The sequence below is a fragment of the Erinaceus europaeus genome, chromosome 14 (genome assembly GCF_950295315.1).
Source record: "Erinaceus europaeus chromosome 14, mEriEur2.1, whole genome shotgun sequence".
In the NCBI taxonomy this organism is placed as follows: domain Eukaryota; kingdom Metazoa; phylum Chordata; class Mammalia; order Eulipotyphla; family Erinaceidae; genus Erinaceus; species Erinaceus europaeus.
This window is the reverse complement of record NC_080175.1, coordinates 3296412-3317117: the sequence shown is the minus strand read 5'-3', so window position 1 is coordinate 3317117 and position 20706 is coordinate 3296412. Positions and strand designations below refer to the sequence as shown.

The 20706-nt window shown below is 62.5% G+C and overlaps 2 protein-coding genes and 1 long non-coding RNA gene across 6 annotated transcripts in view; 1 reads left to right on the top strand and 2 right to left on the bottom strand.

Annotated features, from left to right (window-relative positions):
- The first annotated feature begins 5192 nt into the window (after nt 1-5192).
- On the top strand, nt 5193-11059 carry BCCIP (BRCA2 and CDKN1A interacting protein). Of its 2 annotated transcripts, none has more exons than XM_016188480.2 (7): nt 5193-5403; nt 8500-8553; nt 8846-8926; nt 9310-9402; nt 9776-9963; nt 10497-10671; nt 10845-11059. In XM_016188480.2, the coding sequence occupies exons 1-7, from the start codon at nt 5221-5223 to the stop codon at nt 11013-11015; spliced, it is 945 nt and encodes a 314-aa protein (XP_016043966.1). In that variant the 5' UTR covers nt 5193-5220; the 3' UTR covers nt 11016-11059. The 2 variants fall into 2 exon arrangements, with proteins under 2 accessions (XP_016043966.1, XP_007523895.1); XM_007523833.3 differs by having other exon boundaries at nt 8500-8574; nt 10845-11058.
- Nucleotides 11060-11276: 217 nt separating this feature from the next.
- DHX32 (DEAH-box helicase 32 (putative)) overlaps nt 11277-20706 on the bottom strand; it is a 34281-nt gene continuing 24851 nt past the window's right edge. For both annotated transcript variants that reach the window (XM_060171090.1, XM_060171091.1), the window contains 8 exons: nt 18921-19166; nt 18694-18793; nt 18440-18598; nt 17496-17687; nt 16093-16242; nt 14669-14856; nt 13514-13695; nt 11277-11484 (listed from right to left, as the gene is read on the bottom strand). In XM_060171090.1, the coding sequence (XP_060027073.1) occupies nt 11292-11484; nt 13514-13695; nt 14669-14856; nt 16093-16242; nt 17496-17687; nt 18440-18598; nt 18694-18793; nt 18921-19166 (1410 nt within the window). In that variant the 3' untranslated portion in view covers nt 11277-11291. The remainder of the gene's footprint in view (nt 11485-13513; nt 13696-14668; nt 14857-16092; nt 16243-17495; nt 17688-18439; nt 18599-18693; nt 18794-18920; nt 19167-20706) is intronic.
- LOC107522552 (uncharacterized) lies at nt 11883-13366 on the bottom strand. 2 transcript variants are annotated; one of them, XR_009544608.1, is made up of 5 exons: nt 13327-13366; nt 12689-12725; nt 12268-12597; nt 12096-12213; nt 11883-12053 (listed from the first exon to the last, which is right to left on the bottom strand). It is a non-coding gene; the product is annotated as an uncharacterized LOC107522552 (long non-coding RNA). The 2 variants fall into 2 exon arrangements; XR_009544607.1 differs by lacking the exons at nt 12689-12725; nt 13327-13366 and having other exon boundaries at nt 12268-12631.

The window sequence follows — 20706 nt, the reverse complement described above, 5'->3', positions numbered from 1 at the left end:
CCTGCACGCTATACTATGTGCATTCAATGGGCGTGCCACTCCTCAGCCCTATTCTCTCTCTCTCTCTCTCTGTTTCTCGGCAATGTGAAAGCAGTCAGCGCAAGCTCCCTGGGTATGAGCACACATGACGACATCCCGAAGGCCCCAGGCCCAGCCTTGCCCCAGAGTTGCTGGGGGGCGGCAGGCGGTGAGGGCCCAGGCCCGGGGGGAGGGCGGCACGGCTCCCCTCCCCTGACAACGTGCCCGGCGCTCCCGGTCGGCTCCCCAGCCCCGCAAGTGCGACAACGCTGCTCTGTCCAGTCTCCGTCTGTCCTGAGTGAAGTTCCGCATATGTGATAAACGGACAATATGTATAGGAGGCACTGAAACATGTATGATGAATGACTGACGTGTGACGGGCCGGGCGGTGGCACACCTGGTTGAGCGCACGTTACAATGTGCAAGGACCGGGTTCAAGCCCGGGCGGCAAGTGTCTCCCTCCCCTCTCAATTTCTATCTCTATCCAATGATAAGTAAAAATTTATTGGCGTAAGGATCCTGGCTTGAGCCCCCAGCTCTCCACCTGCAGGGGCATCGCTTCAGAGACGGTGAGGCAGGTCTGCCGGTGTCTGTCTTTCTCTCCCCCTGTCTTCCTCTCAACGACGACATCAATAACAACAATAACTACAACAGTAAAACAAGGGCAACACAACGGAATAAATAAATATTAACAAAAATCTTTTAAAAATCATTTATTTTAAACCAGAGCCCTGCTCAGCTCTGGCTGGTGGTGCAGGGGACTGAACCTGGGACTTCAGAGTCTCAGGAATGAGAGTCTCTTTGCATAGCCATTATGCTGTCTCCCTCCACCCAGTCAGTAAAAATATTTTAAACAGTCACAGACATGTGACGGAGATGCACAATGATCACAGATAGCACAATGGTTCTGTAAAGAGGACTCTGAGGCGTGAGGCGCCCAAGTCCCAGGCCAGAGCAAGCAGACTGCTTCCAGACTTCCAGGGAGCCGTGGACACACACACACACACCTCCCCAGGGACGCCCGCCGGTATCTCCACAGTGAGCAGTGACAGTCTAAATAAACAGTGAAATTCCAAGTCAAGGCTCTGTGTTTGCCCCAAGGCCCTCCCCCATGCTCACTGACTTCACCTGCAGGGCCCAGCTTGGACTCAAAATCCTTCTTAAAAAACATTTATTATAACAACAATAACTACAACAATAAAACAAGGGCAACAAAGGGGAATAAATATTTTTTAAAAATATATATCTTTTATTGTTGTTGATGTCGTTCCTTGTTGGATAGGACAGAGAGAAATGGAGAGAGGAGGGGAAGACAGAGAGGGGGAGAGAAAGATAGACAGACACCTGCAGACCTGCTTCCCCGCTTGTGAAGCGACTCCCCTGCAGGTGGGGAGCCGGGGGCTCGAACTGGGATCCTCACGCCAGTTCTTGCGCTTTGCACCACCTGTGCTTAACCCGCTGCGCCACCGCCCAGCTCCCAATCCCTTTTTTTTGGACTTGACTAGTGTGCATGACACCACTCAGTGACCTTTCCTGGGTCGGTTTCCTTGTTCTACTTCTTTTGACAGAGAGGGGACGCCAAGACACCACTCTGTCCACGGTCATCTGTGGGGTGCTAGGGCTTGAACCCAGTGCCTTGAGCATGGTGAGCCGTGCACTCTACCCGGTGGGCTGCCTCCCAGCCCCTGAACGTCCTCTCCAAGGACTTTCTGACTCGCTCCACAGTGGTGACCGTTTCTGTCGGCAGCTCCAGGGCTTAGACGGAGCTCTCCTGAGACCAGCCCACCCAGCGCCAGAGGTGAAAACTGGAGCGGGTCAGGGGACTGCTTCTTATGAACTCCAGAGCCTCCTGGACCAACATTTCAAAAAATTATTTTAGGGAGTTGGGCGGTAGCACAGCAGGTTAAACACATGTAGTGCACAGTGCAAGGACTGGTGTAAGGATCCCGGTTCGAGCCCCCGGCTCCCCACCTGCAGGGGAGTCGCTTCCCAGGCGGTGAAGCAGGTCTGCAGGTGTCTGTCTTTCTCTCCTCCTCTCTGTCTTCCCCTCCTCTCTCCATTTCTCTCTGTCCTGTCCAACAACAATGACATCGATAACAACGACAATAAAAAACAAGGGCAACGGAAGAGAATATTTAGAAAAATATTATTTCTTTATTGGGGGATTAATATTTTACTGTCGTCAGTAAATACAATCGTTTGTACACGCATAACATTTCCCAGTTTTCCACCTAACAATTCAACCCCCATTAGGTCCTCTCTCATCCTTTCTGGACCTGTGTCTCCACCCCCCCACCCCCCACCCCCGCCAGAGTCTTTGACTTTGGTGCAACACACCAACTCCAGCCCAGGTTCTGCTGTGTGTTTTCTCTTCTGATCTTATTTTTCAGCTTCTGCCTGTGAGCGAGATCATCCCGTATTCATCCTGCTGTATCGGAACAATTTTTTTTTTTTTTAGAGAGAGGAGGTTCCACAGCACCATTCCATCCCCTGTGGAGCTTCCCCTGATGTCATGGTTCTCCCATGTGGTGCTGGGGCTTAAACCCAAGGTCTTGGGCTTTGTAAGGTGTGCACTCTACCAGGTGGGCTAGTCTCTGGCCCTCACTGGAGTGCTGTTTACGACAGTCACAAAGGCGGCAGCAACAGGAGTGTCCACCCCGGGAAGTGACCCGGTGGGTGACGCAGGACTCGCGTGCCCGGGGCCCCAGGTTCCATCCCCGGCACCACCACATGTCGGTGTGCCGCGCTCGCTCTCCCGGTAAACAAGGGGATGGAGCCCAGGTTAAAGGCGGGCGCAGGTGCAGTGGCCGGCGCTGCCCTCTGCTGGGCCGAGTGTGTCCGCCGCAGCCACTGCCAGGCTACTCTGCAAACCTGGATCGCAGACGCCGGCACCTCCTGGACCTTTTGCTTTTTAGGAAGAGACCACAGCACCATTCCAGCCCCTGTGGAGCTTCCCCTGGTGTCATGGTTCTCCCGTGTGGTGCTGGGGGCTTGCGTCCCCAAGGTCACGGACTTTGTAAGGTGTGCACTCTACCAGGTGGGCTGTCCTCCCAATAAATCTTTGTTTCAAAAATATTTATTTTCTTCCCTTTTGTTGCCCTTGTTTTTCTTTTTTACTGCTGTAGTTGTTATTATTGTTGTTGTTGTTATGGATGGCGTCGTTGTTGGATAGGACGGAGAGAAATGGAGAGAGGAGGGGAAGACAGACAGGGGGAGAGAAAGACAGACACCTGCAGACCTGCCTCCCCGCCTGTGCATCTCACAGAGAGAAGCCGGCGAGTCAGGAGGCGGCTCAGAACTTGCCTGAGCGACCCCGGCAGTGCTCTGGTCTGTCTCCCTCCTCTCTCGCGGTCCATCATGAAAAATGTAAGCGGAAAAATAAACAAATAAATAAAAATGAAATAAAAATGTAAGCGGGGTGGGGGCGTCGGGGGCGCACCTGGGTGAGTGCACACCTCACAGTGCGCGAGGAGCCGGGTTCGAGCCCCCGGTCCCCACCTGCAGGGAGAAAGCTTCGTAAGCGGCGAAGCGGGGCTGCAGGTGTCTCTCAATTTCTGGCTGTCTCTCAAATCAAGATAAAAAAAGTCAGTCGGGGGCAGCGGGTTAAATGTACGTGGCGCAAAGCGCAAGGACCGGCGTGAGGATCCCGGGTTCGAGCCCCCGGCTCCCCACCTGCAGGGGAGTCGCTTCACAGGTGGTGAAGCAGGTCTGCAGGTGTCTGTCTTTCTCTCCCCTCTCTCCATTTCTCTCTGTCCTATCCAACAACAACGACAACAACAATAACTACAACAATAAAACAACAAGGGCAACAAAAGGGAATAAATATTTAAAAAAAAAAAAAAAATGAAATCCCCCATATACAAAGCTATCCCCTCCTCTCTCCATTTCTCTCTGTCCTGTCCAACAACAACAACATCAATAACAACAATAATAACTACAACAATAATAAAACAAGGACAACAAAAGGGAATAAATAAAAATAAAAATGTAAAAAAAAAAAAAAAAAAAAAGAGCAAACCTTTCGAGGACTAGATAATGAAGGAATTTCCCCCTTTCCCTACCCAGGGACAGCAGAGAGTTGCTGGCTGACTGGGGACGTTATCGAAACCCATGTGTCGTGTAACCTTTGTGCCGTGAGAGTTGTCACTAACCTGCCCGCTGGCTTCCTGGCACCTACCACACGGTAGTTTCAGAAAGTTTATTCTAGGAATGTACTCGTGTGACCCCCTTGAAGCACCCCCACTCCCGTTGCCTTTAAAAGGAGACGAGCTTGGCTAAGGACCCCGGTTCGAGCCCCGGCTCCCCACCTGCAGGGGAGTCGCCTCACAGGCGGTGAAGCAGGTCTGCAGGTGCCTGTCTTTCTCTCCCCCCTCTCTGTCTTCCCCTCCTCTCTCCGTTTCTCTCTGTCCTCTCCAACAACAACAACATCAATAATAGCAACAACAATAACTACAACAACAATAAAAAAACAACAAGAGCAGCAAAAGGGTAAATAAATAATTTAAAAATATGTCTGTCTGTCTCCCCCTCCTCTCTCCATGTCTCTCTGTCCTATCCGACGACGACATCAATAACAACAACAACAAAGGAACAATAAATAAACAGAGGCCGGCAGGTGTTTGTAGGGACGGCCGTCCGCCCCCATCCGCGGCCCGGGAGAACGTCCACACGCGGGTTCCCCTCCCCCGGGGGCCGGGCCGACCTACCTCCGGGTCCCCCGCTGCCGGCGCCCGCGGGCCGGGGTCTCAGGGGGCCGCGGTGGGAGGCCGGGAGCCGCCCGCCGGGGCCTCTTCCCACGTGGGCGGCGCAGCCTGGCGACTGCGCGTGCGTGGGGGGGTCACCAGGGTCACGCTGCGCGCGCCGTGCGGCCAGACCGGAAGGGGAAAGGGCTCACGCATGCGCACCGCCTCCCCCGGGGGGGGGGGGAGAGGAGCCGAGATGGGCCGAACCACCGCGAGAAGAGGGAGACGGCGTGCGGCGCGGGAGCGCGGCTACAGAAAGAAGCTTCGGGCCAGCTGGGAGCCCGCGCTGGGCTGGGACTGCGAGCGTTCCCGGCTGCCGGGCCCATCAGAGGCGCCCGGGAGGCCGCCCCGCCCCGCCCCGAGGGTCTCTGTGGATCCGGCCGCCCCCCCCCGCGGCGTGAATGGGCGAGTCCGAGTGTCTCGCGAGAGCTGGTCGCGCAGGCGCGGTGAGGCCGGCAACATGGCGTCCCGGCCCAAGCGGCGCGCCGTGGGCGACGGGGTCCCGGAGCCGCCCGGCGCCCCGGCCCAGCGTCCGGAGGATGAGGACGAGGGAGACGACGGGGTGGAGGATGAGGGCAGCGAGGACGACGCCAGCGACCGGGACGACGAGGACGAGGACGAGGACGCCGCCCTGGTCGGCGAGGTGAGCGCGTCGCGGCGGCGGCTCCCGGGGGCCGGTCCGCGTCTCCGTGAAGCGCCCGCGCAGCTGCGGCGTCTGCTGGGGGTCGCGGCCGCCGGCCGAGCTCTGCGCCGAGGACCAGGTGCGCCGCCCGGCCGTCTGTCCGTCCTCCCCGTCCGCCCGTCCATCCTTCCCCCGTCCGTCCGTCTATCCTCCCACCAGTCCGTCCCTCCTTCTGTCTGTCCGTCCATCCTCCCCCGTCCGTCCATCCTCCCCCGTCCGTCCGTCCATCCCTCCCTTGTCCGTCCGTCCATCCTTCCCCTGTCCGTCCGTCCATCCTCTCAGTCCGTCTATCCTCCCCCGTCCGTCCGTCCATCTTTCTCCTGTCCGTCCGTCCATCCTCCCAGTCCGTCCATCCATCCTTCCCCTGTCCGTACGTCCATCCTTCCCGTCCGTCCGTCCATCCTTCCCCTGTCCATCCGTCCATCCTCCCAGTCCATCCCACCTTCTGTCCGTCCGTCCATCCTTCCCTTGTCCGTCCGTCCGTCCTCCCAGTCCGTCCCACTCTCTGTCCGTCCGTCCGTCCTCCCCCGTCCGTCCATCCTTCCCTTGTCCGTCCATCCTCCCAGTCCGTCCCACCCTCTGTCCGTCCGTCCATCCTCCCCCGTCCGTCCATCCTTCCCCTGTCCGTCCGTCCATCCCTCCCTTGTCTGTCCGTCCATCCTCCCCCGTCCGTCCATCCTCTCCGATCTGCCGCGTCCAGGCTCCCCGCTCGGTGGAACCACTCCAGGCCTGGGGCCGCGGGTTCAGGCGGGGCTGCGCGTCCTTCTCTCCATGTCCGTGTCCGTCTGTCGCTGAGCCGCTAGGCCCCTCGGACCCGCCTGCTCCCGGCCCGGCCAGTGCGGCTCCAGCTTCCTGGGCACGAGCTCGGCCCAGCCTGCGGTGCTGCCGAACCCGGGGCCTGAACCGGGGCCTGAACCTGGAGCCTGAACCCGGGGCCTGAACCCGGAGCCTGAACCGGGGCCTGAACCGGGGGCCTGAAGCCGGAGCCTGAAGCCGGAGCCTGAACCGGGGCCTGAACCGGGGGCCTGAACCGGGGGCCTGAACCCGGGGCCTGAACCGGGGCCTGAACCCGGGGCCTGAACCCGGAGCCTGAACCCGGGGCCTGAACCTGGAGCCTGAACCCGGGGCCTGAACCCGGGGCCTGAACCGGGGCCTGAACCGGGGGCCTGAAGCCGGAGCCTGAAGCCGGGGCCTGAACCCGGGGCCTGAACCGGGGCCTGAACCCGGGGCCTGAACCCGGAGCCTGAACCGGGGCCTGAACCTGGAGCCTGAACCCGGGGCCTGAACCCGGGGCCTGAACCGGGGCCTGAAGCCGGGGCCTGAACCCGGGGCCTGAACCGGGGCCTGAACCCGGGGCCTGAACCCGGAGCCTGAACCGGGGCCTGAACCTGGAGCCTGAACCCGGGGCCTGAACCCGGGGCCTGAACCGGGGCCTGAACCGGGGGCCTGAAGCCGGAGCCTGAACCCGGGGCCTGAACCGGGGCCTGAACCCGGAGCCTGAACCGGGGCCTGAACCTGGAGCCTGAACCCGGGGCCTGAACCCGGGGCCTGAACCGGGGCCTGAACCGGGGGCCTGAAGCCGGAGCCTGAAGCCGGAGCCTGAACCGGGGCCTGAACCGGGGGCCTGAACCGGGGGCCTGAAGCCGGAGCCTGAACCCGGGGCCTGAACCCGGGGCCTGAACCCGGAGCCTGAACCCGGGGCCTGAACCTGGAGCCTGAACCCGGGGCCTGAACCCGGGGCCTGAACCGGGGCCTGAACCGGGGGCCTGAAGCCGGAGCCTGAAGCCGGGGCCTGAACCCGGGGCCTGAACCGGGGCCTGAACCGGGGGCCTGAAGCCGGAGCCTGAAGCCGGGGCCTGAACCCGGGGCCTGAACCGGGGCCTGAACCCGGGGCCTGAACCGGGGCCTGAACCCGGGGCCTGAACCCGGAGCCTGAACCGGGGCCTGAACCTGGAGCCTGAACCCGGGGCCTGAACCCGGGGCCTGAACCGGGGCCTGAACCGGGGGCCTGAAGCCGGAGCCTGAACCCGGGGCCTGAACCCGGGGCCTGAACCCGGAGCCTGAACCCGGAGCCTGAACCCGGAGCCTGAACCGGAGCCTGAACCGGGGCCTGAACCCGGGGCCTGAACCCGGGGCCTGAACCCGGAGCCTGAACCGGGGCCTGAACCGGGGCCTGAACCCGGAGCCTGAACCGGAGCCTGAACCGGGGCCTGAACCCGGGGCCTGAACCCGGAGCCTGAACCCGGGGCTTGAACCGGGGCCTGAACCCGGGGCCTGAACCCGGAGCCTGAACCCGGAGCCTGAACCCGGGGCCTGAACCAGGGCCTGAATCCGGGGCCTGAACCGGGGCCTGAACCGGGGGCCGGGGCGGGAGAGCCTCCGCAAGCCCATTATGCTCCTCATCGTCCGCGCCTCCAAAGCAAGGCTCGAACCCGGGCCGGAGTCCAGCGCGTGCCCTGCCTTCTGGGAGGAGGCGGCCACCGGCTGGGTCCCCGGCCTCTTAGAAACCGGTGGGGGCGGCGGGGCACAGACACAGGCACCCCGTGAGGCCCGGGTTCGAGTCCCCGGCCTGCCGGGCGTCCCCAGAGCCAGGCCGAGTGGACAGACGTGCGTCACCTGGGCGGGAGGGACGGAGCCTGGCCGTCTGTCTGCCTGTGGACCTGCTGCGCTCTGGCCGCCGGCGGTTGGGGGGTTGAACCCGGGACCTAGGAGCAGCAGGAGCGTCTCTGCATCACCGCCGCCTCAGTTTATCTGGACAGACAGAGATTGGGGGGGAGACAGACGCCTGGGGCTCGAACCCGGGTCCCTGTGCGCCGTCACGCCTGGCCCCGAGGTCGCGGGGGGGGGGGGGGGGGGCTTCCTTGGCTGCTGCGCCGAGAGGGGGCGAGCGGCCTGGCCCCTGGCACGTCCGTCTGTCCGTCCCCTTCTGTGGGCCGTGCCATCAGCCATCGCGGCCCCCGTGCCAGGCGTGCCCGGCTCACGTGTCCCCCCTTCCGGGGAGCCTCCCTGACTCCCCCGGGTGGGGGGGGTGGTGACGCGCCGCCCGTGTGCCACCAGGAGGTGACCGTGGACTTCGAGGCGTTCGCCATCGCGGACGGCGACTACGACGGGGTGAGGAGGCTGCTGCGGCAGGTACCGCCGGGTCTTCTGTCTGCGGGGGGCGGGCGGGGGGCAGCAGAGAGAGGCCACGTCCCGCACCCCCTGGTCTGGGGCCCTTGTTGCCCTCCCCACCTGCAGGCCCTGGGCCGAGCACCCGCCCCGCCCCGCCCTGCCCTGCCCCAGCCCTGCCCCTCCACAACCGGTCGGTCAGTCGGTGGGTCTGTCCAGTCAGTTGGTCGCTTGTGGGGTGCCGAGTCGGCTCAGCCGGTGCTGCGGCGAGACCCTGACGCCCGTTGCCCCGCAGCTGTTCCTGAAGGCCCCGGTGGACACGGCGGAGCTGGCGGCGCTCTTGGTGCAGCAGAAGCACGTGGGCAGCGTCATCAAGGTGAGCGGGTCTGGGCTGGACTGGGCTGTGATGGGGCTGATGCTGGGCTGGGCTGGGGCTGGGGCTGGGCTGGGCTGGGGCTGGGCTGTGATGGGGCTGTGATGGGGCTGGGCTGTGATGGGACTGGGCTGTGATGGGGCTGGGCTGGGCTGGGACTGGACGGGCTGGGCTGGGCTGTGATGGGGCCTGGTGGGGCCGGGCACGTCCTGCGGGGCCTGTGGGTGACCTGGGCTCGGGGAGCGGCGGGAGCCTGGGATGACAAGTCTGTCCATAGGGCACTGGAGCGACTTGTGTCCCGCGGTCTGGTCTTCGCGCCCTGGCGGACAGGGGTGGCCGCTGGCCGGCCCGCCTGTCCCAAATTGAGACTTGTTTTGTCTGGACAGCAAACGGCGGCCTCGGGAGACAGCGACAGTGACGGCGACGTGGAGGACGAGGTCTTTGGCTTCATAAGTCTGCTGAACTTGACGGAGAGGAAGGTCTGTCACGGGTGGAGGGGTGGCACCCCCTGACTTGCCCGGCCGACAGGCAGGTGCTTTCGTGCAGTTGTGGAGGAAGTCTTGCCCTGCGAGAGGCACTTCGTCTGGGCGGCTTAGAGCGGGTGGGTCCCTGTGCACTGACGACTCCGGGGCCAGGACGGCTGTTTCTTCCTGGAGCTCGGTGCCGATGCGGGGTGTGACTGTCCACAGGCAGCTGGCCGCCAGCTGGGAAGACCAGGGCTGCCCCGACCTGACCCGGGAGCGGGGGGGGGGGGGGGGGGGTCGCAGTTGCTCGCTGCCTGGCCTGCTCCTCCTGGTTTCTCCGCCCCAGAGGACAGAGCCTTCTCCCTTCTTCTCCCTTCTCCGCTCCCAGGGCACCGCCTGTGCCGAGCAGATCAAGGAGCTGATTGTGAGCGCCTGCGAGAAGAGCTGCGAGCGCGGCACGGCTGAGCGGCTGACCGAACTTCTGAGCGACCCCGGCAGGCCGGTGGGCTTGCTGCTCAGCGAGAGATTCGTGAACGTGCCCCCGCAGGTCGCCTTGCCCATGCACCAGCAGCTGCAGTGAGCCGCGGGCAGCCGCGGGCGGGCGGGGGGTCGTCGTCCTGGCCATTTACCAAGCGCTCGCTTTATTGTTTAATTATTATTAGATTGACGGGAGGGGAGACAGACACAGCTCTGCCCTGCTGCACCCCTTGTGAAGCTCCCCCATCCCCCCGCAGGGGAGGACTGAGGGCTTGACCCTGGGTCCTCACGCACTGTGGCCTGTCACACTGGGTGGGCCACCGCCCGGCCGTTTACTTAGAGAGCAGCGCTTAGGACTGAGCTCAGGACCTCACGCACGCAGTGTTCGGTACCCGCGTGCTCTAGTGACAGGCCAGCAAAGCACTACTGCACCGTTCTTGAATCGAACCCAGAGCCCCGTGAGGGAAGATGCGCTCTACCTGATAAGCTAGGGGCTTTGCACAGAGCACAGAGTGCGGGTGTGTCTGTGTGTCTGTGTGTGTGAGTGTGTGTGTGTGTCTCTGAGTGTCTGTGTGTGTGTTGGTCGCTGCCCCCGCCCGGCCCGCAGGTAAGGCCGTGCCCGCCCCCCGCAGGAAGGAGCTCGCTGAGGCGCGCAGAGCCAACAAGCCGTGCGGGCGCTGCTGCTCCTTCCTCCTCATCAGCAAGACGTTTGTGGAAGCGGGAAAGCGCCAGCCGGCGACGAAAGGCGGCAGCCAGGAGGCGGAGCGGCTCCTGTTCGCCAACGCAGAAGAAGAGTTTTTCTACGAGGTGAGGCTGTAGGTGCGGGCTGCCTGGCGGCGGGACCTGCTTGCGACCGTGGGGACCCTGCACCCTCACCCCTGCCCCCCCCCCCCCCCAGCACCCGTCTGAGGAGCTTTGTGGCTTGAGCCCGAGCCCGGCTCCTGGCCGCCTGCTCGCTGAGCGCGGTTCTCTCGGCCCAGGCGGCGAGCCTCAGGTTCAGCTACTCGGTGCAGGACGACAGCGCGGAGTGTCTGGCCGGCCGCTGGGCCTTTGAGGACGCGCCCCTGCGGCCGCAGCGCACGGTGATGCTGGTCCCGGGCGCCAGCATGGACGGCGTCATGGAGAAGCTGAGGGAGCACCTCTCCGTCTGAGCCGCGGCCTGCGGACACTGAGCGGACACTGACCGGGTGTGCGTGTGACACTCCCGTCGAGGGTCCTCTGCAGAAGCAGACTTGGTGTGCGGCGTCTGTGACACGCTTACAGGATGCCCCTCCCGGGCCTGGTCCGACTGCGAATAGCCGATTACAGACTTTCTAATAAAGAGAAAAAGCGGCTCGACGGCTGCGTACAAAGTCCTGTTTATTGTTAAATACTGTACAGTAAGTGGCGGCTCGCTACCGCACCGAGTTCCCGGGAAGGGCTGGGTGTCACTGGACGCTGCACCGCTGCTCCACGGGCTCCGCATCCGTGTGGGGGCCGGGCTCGCCGGCCTCGCCCCTGCACCCGTCCTCGCTGTCCGCCGCCTCGGGGCCCAGCCGGCCCATGACCCGCTGCAGCATGTCCTTGCTCTCGCCGGGCGGCAGGTTGCTGAAGTAGTACTGCGGCGCCAGCTGCACGAACCTACCGGCAAGGAGACCGAGCCTGTGCCCGCTGCCGCCACTTGGGCTACGAGTGTATCTGAATTAAAGCCGTCCCGGAGGTGGGATCACGGGGGAAAGGTTTTCCGTGATTGCGAGCCGAGGACCGCTCCTGTGACGGGCGGCAGTGGGGGCTCAGCCTGCCTGTGGGACGTGCCCTGGTCTTCACAGAAGCCCCGGCGGCTGGTGCGCTCGGCTGGTTGGTCTGCGTCCATAGTGACCCGTGTGTGTGGGGTGCTCCCCTGAGGCCCGGCCGGCCAGGTTGGGGTGTCTACCTCTCTCTCTGGGTCACTATTCACACTGCACAGCCGGCCGGAGCCTCAGTGCCAAGAGGGAGCCACTCTGGGTGGCCTTGGAGAGCGTCTGCCAGCGGACAGCTGGGTGGCGAGGCAGCCCCGGCCCCAGGCTCGACCTGGGACGAGCTCTGCCCTTCCCTGACTTGGGATGAGCTCTGCCCTGTCCTGACCTGGGACAAGCTCTGCCCTGCCCTGCCCTGACCTGGGACGAGCTCTGACCTGCCCTGACCGGACCTGGGACGAGCTCTGCCCTGACCTGACCTGACCTGGGACAAGCTCTGCCCTGACTTGACGTGACCTGGGACGAGCTCTGCCCTGCCCTGCCCTGACCTGGGACGAGCTCTGCCCTGCCCTGCCCTGACCTGGGACGAGCTCTGCCCTGCCCTGACCTGACCTGGGATGAGCTCTGCCCTGCCCTGCCCAGACCTGGGACCAGCTCTGACCTGCCCTGACCTGGGACGAGCTCTGACCTGCCCTGACCTGACCTGGGACGAGCTCTGCCCTGCCCTGACCTGACCTGGGATGAGCTCTGCCCTGCCCTGCCCAGACCTGGGACCAGCTCTGACCTGCCCTGACCTGACCTGGGACGAGCTCTGCCCTGACCTGCCCAGACCTGGGACGAGCTCTGCGCTGCCCTGCCCTGACCTGGGACGAGCTCTGCCCTGACCTGCCCTGACCTGGGATGAGCTCTGCCCTGACCTGCCCAGACCTGGGACGAGCTCTGCGCTGCCCTGCCCTGACCTGGGACGAGCTCTGCCCTGACCTGCCCTGACCTGGGACGAGCTCTGACCTGCCCTGATCTGACCTGGGACGAGCTCTGCCCTGACCTGCCCAGACCTGGGACGAGCTCTGACCTGCCCTGATCTGACCTGGGACGAGCTCTGCCCTGACCTGCCCAGACCTGGGACGAGCTCTGCCCTGACCTGACCTGACCTGGGACGAGCTCTGCCCGGCCCGGCCCTGACCTGGGATGAGCTCTGCCCTGACCTGCCCTGCCCTGCCCAGACCTGGGACGAGCTCTGACCTGCCCTGATGTGACCTGGGACGAGCTCTGCCCTGACCTGCCCAGACCTGGGACGAGCTCTGACCTGCCCTGATGTGACCTGGGACGAGCTCTGCCCTGACCTGCCCAGACCTGGGATGAGCTCTGACCTGCCGTGATCTGACCTGGGACGAGCTCTGCCCTGACCTGCCCAGACCTGGGATGAGCTCTGACCTGCCCTGATCTGACCTGGGATGAGCTCTGCCCTGCCCTGCCCTGCCCTGCCCTGCCCAGACCTGGGACGAGCTCTGACCTGCCCTGATCTGACCTGGGACGAGCTCTACCCTGACCTGCCCAGACCTGGGATGAGCTCTGACCTGCCCTGATCTGACCTGGGACAAGCTCTGCCCTGACCTGCCCTGATGTGACCTGGGACGAGCTCTGACCTGACCTGCCCAGACCTGGGATGAGCTCTGCCCTGCCCTGACCTGACCTGAGACGAGCTCTGCCCGGCCCGGCCCTGACCTGGGATGAGCTCTCCCCTGACCTGCCCTGACCTGGGACGAGCTCTGCCTGGCCCTGCCCTGACCTGGGATGAGCTCTGCCCGGCCCCCCGCCCCCGGCTTGGCTTTCTGGCCAGGGGGCTGAGCCGTGTCCTCCCACTGCCTGTGCCCTCGCCCGCCCGCCCTGCCCGGCCCCTGGCACGCAGCCGGCTTCCCGCCTCCCAGACTCACAGCTCCGGCGAGAGGCCTGAGGTGACGCGGATGTAGTTGTGGTCCGAGATGCTGAACTCGTGGAAGAGCACCCACTCGGGCAGCGTCCCGGTGAGCGCGTACCCCGACAGCGGGTGCAGCTGGGCCACGTGCTTGTGCGTCAGCATCAGGTAGTTCCCGGAGCCGTCCACGTCCCGCGCGATCTGGGGCGCGGGGAGGGGGCGTAAGCCTGGAGGCAGCCGCACAGACCCCAAGGATCTGAGAGCCCAGGGCGGTTCTCACACAGCCGGCTGAACCACACGCTGGCCGCGACTCCCGTGAAGAGACCCGGTGGGGACCGGGTGGTGGCGCACCCAACAGGTGCTCAAGGACCCACCCGGGTTCAAGCTACTGGCCTTTACCTGCAGGGAGGAAGCTCTGTGAACAGTGAGGCAGGGCAGCGGGTGTCTCGTCTCATCCGATGTAAATGCCGGAGCCAGAAATCGAGACGCAAGCGGGGAGAGGCCTGCGGCACTGCGGCACTGCTCACGAGCTTTGGCGGGGGGCCCGGGGTCTGGAACCTGGGTCCTCGTGCACTTAAGGTGTATACTCTGCCAGGCGGGCCGCCGCCCGACACCCCTCTCCTCTGCCCCGCCCTTCCCTCCATTTCTGTTCGTTTGTCTTTTTAAATACTTAACTCCCTTCTATTGCCCTTGTTTTATTGTTATTATTGTCGTCGTTGTTGGATAGGACAGAGAGAAATGGAGAGAGGAGGGGAAGACAGAGAGGGGGAGAGAAAGACAGACACCTGCGGACCTGCTTCACTGCCTGTGAAGCGACTCCCCTGCAGGTGGGGAGCCGGGGGCTCGAACCGGGATCCTTATGCTGGTCCTTGCACTTTGTGCCACCTGCGCTTAAGCCGCTGCACTACCACCCGACTTTTTTTTTTTTTTTTTTAAGAGAGAGAAAGGAGGAGAGGAAGAAGCAGACATCACTCTGGTACATGTGCTGCCAGGGATCAAACTCAGGACCTCACGGTTGAGAATCCAAGGCTTTATCCATTGTGCTACCTTCCGGACCACCATTTCTGTTTCTATCCACTAAATAGATCAGAGAAGCCAAAACAGCCCGTTGTCTTCCTGAAGCGCTGACAATGGCAGCGGCGGCCTAGTGCCCCCCGGAGGGTGGTGCCCTCACCTGCATGAAGTAGCCGGAGACCAGGGCTTTCTTGATGTTGAGCGCGTTCTCCTGGGAGCCGAAGGCGGGCTCGGCGTAGGGCAGCTCGATGCGCTTCACGGTCTCCGCCAGCTCGGCCCGGACGACCTCGGCCGTGCGCAGCGCGGGGGCGCTGAGGAAGCGGTCCTGACACCACCTCTCCACGCAGTCTGCGGGGAGACCGGGCCACGGGAACATGGGGACACGGGGCGGGGGCCAATCAGGAGGAGACCGGCGCTGTGTGGCCTGTCGTGGCGGGTGGCGCCCACCTGGCGGGCCGCATGGGGGCTGGGGTTCTCTGCGCCCAGACTCCCCGGCCTGGCACTTGTCTGACACCCTCTGCCTCCGTGTTGGCAAAGTAGGTCTGACGACACGGTGGATCTGTCAGCCAGTCAGGCCGTGTCCTCGACTACGAGAATCCTGCACCAGGGGCCGGGTGGCGGCGCGCCTGGGTGAGTGCACCTGTCACCGGGCACAAGCGCCGGGGTTCAAGTCCCCGGTCCCCACCTTCAGGGAGGGAGTGTTATGAACAGAGAAGCCATGCTCTCTCTTTCTCCACCCTCTCGATTTCTCTGTCGTATAAGATAAAGTCAGAAATAAAAAAATAATAATAATAAAAAAGGAGCCTGTTCTGGGGTGACGTCTGGGCATGTCAGGTTTTTCTGGCCCACAGACTCACGGGTGCTGCACACGCAGTCCCCCATCACTGATGTCCGGCTGCTGCCCTGGGGGTCTGGGGACGGTGCCTGGGATAAGTGGAGCCCACTCAGCATCCTATGGCCTCAGGAGTGTGCCTGACGTCGTGACGTGCAGACGGCGGCAGCTTTAAGCACTGTTACTCAGTACTTCCCCCGAGAGATACGTTCTGGGCTTTGTCTGTGGGGTGTGTGACCGTCTGTTGTTTGTGCCTGGACATTGACTCCTGATGGACCTTTCACTTAGAAAGCATCTTTTTTTAAAAAAAAATTTTTTTTGTATTTATTTATTTTCCCTTTTGTTGCCCTTGTTTTTTATTGCTGTTGTAGTTGTTGTTGTTGTTGTTGTTACTTATGTCGTTGTTGGATAGGACAGAGAAAAATGGAGAGAGGAGGGGAAGACAGGGGGAGAGAGAGACAGACACCTGCAGACCTGCTTCACCGCCTGTGAAACGACCCCTCTGCAGGTGGGGAGCTCGAGGGTCAAACCGGGATCTTTACGCCCCCTGAGCTGCTGCCTGGCTCCCAGAAGCATCTTTAGTCTTCCTGTTCCTCCTGTGAGAACCGGCGCACCCACCCTGCCCAGCCTCGCCCACCCACCCTCACTGCTCTCTGCCACCTGGGAGCAGCACCCGGGCCCCCAGCCCACTGCGGCAGGGGCGGCGGGGACTCGAGGGCCGTGGGGGGACAGGGGGGCGGCGGGGCGCTTACGCTCGCTGGCGGCGCTCAGCACGGCGTCCTGGTAGGCCTTGTAGATGTTGACGAGCGTGAAGTGGTCGCCTTCGGGGTGCAGGAACGCCTTCCACGCAGCCAGCGCCGCCGCCTCCGTCCCCTGCGGCAGCCGCGCGAAGCAGCTGGGAGCTGCGGGAAGACGCGGGAGGCGCGGGTGAGCCGAGCCCCGGGACGAAACGGCCTCCGCCCTGGGCAGCCACGGGGCAGGTGAGCTGGCGCACTGCGCCTCGACCCCGCCTGGCCCCCCTCAGCTTTCCCGGCCAGCGGGAGCCCCCAGCTGGTGTCAGAGTGAGGCCACCTGCAGACCAGCACAGGAGTGAGAAACCGCAGGAGTAAGGTGCCAGGGAACTGGAAATGCACCTGGGGACGGGCTTCTAGAGGCGTGCTGCGCACTTATGTAGTTATTGTCTGTTGCACAGAGACAGAGAAGTCAAGAGGGAATGGGGAGATAGGGAGGGAGAGAGAAACAGACACCTGCCGCCCTGTGTTAGCACTCGTGAAGCTGCCCGCCTGCAGGTGGCCGCTGTGGCTGGTGGTAGATGTGCCACCTCCAGCCCCTTCTTTCCTTTGAATCACTTGGGGGGGGGTAGTGGGGGGTGGAATTTCTCCTCTCCCCACGGGATGCTCCACCACAACTTAGGTCTTTCCTGCCATCACGTACCAGGACCACAGAGTCGCCCTCTCACGTCCCTTTTTGCCATCCATACTGTCTCGCTCTCTCTCTCTCTCTCTCTCTCGTTCCCTCCCTCTCTTTTTACTAGAGCACTGCTCAGCTCTGGCTTATGGTGGTGTGGGGGATTGAACCTGGGACTTTGGAACCTCAGGTCGGAGAGTCTCCTTGCATCACCATTATGCCGTCTGCCGCCACCCTGTTCTTCTCTCTGTCTGTGTGATTTAACATTGATTCGCAGAACTGTAAGATATTGGGCCCAATTCCACACCGTTCCCACCACCACAGCTCTGTGCCCCCACCCCCTCCACTGGACCTTGGAGTGGGTCTCCCAAGGTCACATTAGGGGTTAACATTATGTATTTTTGCAAGGTCACAGACAGGGGTTAACATGTATTTTTCCTATGGTCCTGCCCTTTCTTCCTAGGTCACCCCGACAGCTGTTACTGCTTGCGAGTGTCCTTCCCTCTTCCCTCTTCCCTCTCAGGTGATTGTCTTACTCTGCGCCGCCTGCTGCCCTCGGGGGGAAAGCCCAGGCAGGCCCCAGGCTCTGACCTCGCCCATCCTGTCTCCTTCCCCATCTACTGAGACGCCCTGCCATCCTTTCAGGAAGGACTGGCCGCCGTGCCTGCTCTGTGCTGGAGAGGGTGCAGGCGCGTCTCGCCTCCTGACTGGGCGCAGTCAGAGCGCAGGAGGACAGCCGCCGGGGTACCTGTGACCATGGCCGCGATGGTCAGCATCTCGTCCACGCAGTCAAACTCGCAGGATGCCAGGACGGACTTGGACAGCTGAGGGTCCAGAGGGAACTCGGACATGATGATCCCAAACTCGGACAGGTTCCCGTCGTCGTCCAGCGCTGCCAGGTAGTCGAGGTCTTCCAGAGCCTGCATCAAGCTCTCGGGGGCTGGGGAGAGCAAAGCGGGGGCAAAGTCTGGAAGAAGGGGGCCGGGCGGCGGTGCACACACCACAGTGCGCAAGGATCCAGGTTCAAGCCCCGACTCAAGCTTCATGACTAGTGAGGCAGGGTTGCAGGAGTCTCTTCCCCATTCCTCTCGGTTTCTGTTTATCCAATAATAAGTAAATGAATTTTTTTTTTTTTTAAAAAAGGAGGAGTATTTAAAAAGGGCTGGGGAGATAGCGTGATTCTGCAAAAGACTTTCATACCTGAGGCTCAAAGTTCCCAGGTTCAATCCCCAGCACCACCATCAGCCAGTCTCCCGGGCCAGTCTTTTCAGTCTTTTTTTTTTTATTGGGGGTGGGGTGCCGAGTCACCATCCAAAGACGCCTCCTCCCACAGCACAGTGAGGCCTGTGCCCTGTGGGTGAGCCGGCCCCAGCTCTCTCTCCCAGCCTGGCCCTGCCGTCTCTGTCCCAGTAATCACAGGCAACAGCCTCCCACTTCGAGAACAGGCTGCCTCCCCTTATCTGATAGGACAGAGAAATTGAGCAGGGAGGGGAGCTAGAGAGGGAGAAAGACACCTGCAGGCCGGCTCCGCCACTTGTGAAGCGTCCCTCCTGCCGGTGGGGACCGGGGGGCTCGAACCCTGGTCCTTAAGCATGGTGACATGTGCTACCACCCCTCCTAGGAAAGTTTTAAAGCCCACCTCCGGGGGTGCGGTGGGGAGAACGCTTGAGCCTTGCCAGGCTGCTACCCTACCTGGCCTGTTGATGAAGTCGCAGTGGCCCAGGCCAGCGATGTCCACCCTCTTCATGAAGAGCACGGTGCTGGTGAGGTTGGCCTCCTGCATCTCCGCCGGCTTCAGCGGCCGCATGTCCTTGGCGGCAAAGTCCTCGGAGTACAGGCGGAACAGCTTGCCTGGAGGGGACCAGGGGACCGGCTGCAGCGGCTCGGGTAGGGCCCGCCCACCCGACCTTCCCTGGGTCCCGGGTCCCGGGTGCGAGCTGGCCTACCTGAGGCCGTGGCGCCCAGCACCTGCCTGCGTGTGTCCGCCTGGCTCTGGCTGATGGGCTGCAGCACCAGTGAGTCTGCGCGGATCCGGGGGTTGTACACCTGGGGGACGGCGGGCGTGGGTGGGCTCCTGGGCCGGAGAGCAGGGCAGGTGGCCCCCGGGGGAGGGGGAGACAACCCCGGGCCACCCCCACCCTCGGGCCAGAGAAACAACAGGCCACGCACGCACCCTCCTGCGCTCCATGCCCAGGTCGATGGCGAATCTGAAGGAGGGGCTCCAGATGAGCGACTCCCCGGAGCTGGTCGTCAGCACCACCCTCCGCGGCGGCGCCGGGCCGCGCTTCTCCACGTCCTCCGGGGGCTTGAGCACCACGCGGCTCTCCCGTGGGTACAGGGGCACCACCAGCAGCTCGCCGAGGCCCGGGTCCAGGCGGGAGCCCTCCCGGCACACCAGCTCGTAGGCCTTCTCGATGTCCTGCGGGGCGGCAAGGACACGTCACCCGCCGGAACAGGGCGCCCCGGGCACAGCACTGGCGCTGTAGAAGGCTCCCGCTTCACCAGGAGCTACCAGTCCTCCTCCTTCTGCTTGTCTCCAGGGTCATCGCTGGGGCTCAGCGCCGGCACTGCCGACCCACTGCTCCTGGACGCCATTTCCCCCCATTTCTGTTACCCCTGTCATCACTGTTGCTATTGCAGTTGCTGTTGTTGGACAGGACAGAGAGAAGTCGAGAGAGATGGGGAAGACAAAGGGGGAGAGAAAGACAGACAGACACCCCTGCAGACCTGCTTCACTGCTTGTGAAGCGACCCCCCTGCAGGTGGGGAGCCGGGGGCTGGAACCCGGATCCTTGCACCGGTCCTTGCGCTTTGCGCCTGTGCGCTTACCCTGCTGCACTGCCGCCCGGCCCCCTCTCCTTCCCATCAGCCCTCAATTGCTCTCTGTCCTGGCAAATAAAATAGAGAACGTGAAGGGATGGCCCTATGACTAGACACAGGTGAGCGGCATAACAAAAGGCAAACTACTTGAGATACTTTTTCTATTTCTCAACTCAAAACTAGCTTTTCTAGCACCTCATATTCAAAAACGAATGCCAGATGCCACAACGGACTTCTCAAGACCGTCTAGCCTCTTGGCTCCTAATAAGCTGCCTTGCCGGGGGCCTAGCAAACCAGCAAGTCAACGACACCTGCTTCAGTTCACAGCCTTCACTCAGCGCCCAAGCTCAAAAGGACGTCCCGTGGCCAGGAGCTTTAAAGAGCCTCCTGCGTCCCGGCTCACACCTCACAGGCCAGCAGGGAACTAGCCGCAGGGGTCTCAGTCAGCACTGCGGGGAGCCGTGTGCAAGTCTCCCCCTCCGACCCCAGTGGGCCCCCAGGCAAGCAGGCAGAGTGCAGGACTTGCGTGCGTGAGACCCTGGGCCTGACCGATCCCCGGCACGAGATCTGATCCTGCCTCGGTCCTGCAGCTGTGGCCGGTGGGTGGGGCGCACGGTATTCGCACGATGATCCCGGCATTCCCAGTGCCAGAGTGACGACGCTCTGCTTCTTCCTCAGAAGTAAGTCCGCGGGAGTTGGGCGGTAGCACAGTGGGTTAAGTGCAGGTGGTGTAAAGCCCAAGGACTGGCAGTTCGAACCCCGGCTCCCCACCTGCAGGGGAGTCGCTTCACAGGCAGTGAAGCAGGTTTGCAGGTGTCTGTCTTTCTCTCCCCCTCTCTGTCTTCCCCTCCTCTCTCCATTTCTCTCTGTCCTGTCCAACAACGATATCAATAGTAATTACAACAATAAAACAACAAGGACAACAAAAGGGAATAAATAAATATAAAAAAAAATTAAAAAAAAAAGTAAGTCCGCGCTTTAGGTGGATTTGATTTGATTTGAGAGATGGGGGGGGGGCAGAGAGAGACACCTGCAGCCTTGCACCTGGGTCCTTGAGCGTGCTTGACACGTGCACGTCACCGTCACCGGTACGGCCCCACCCAGCCTCTTCAGCAAGTCGCCTCAGGAGAAGAGCCCACT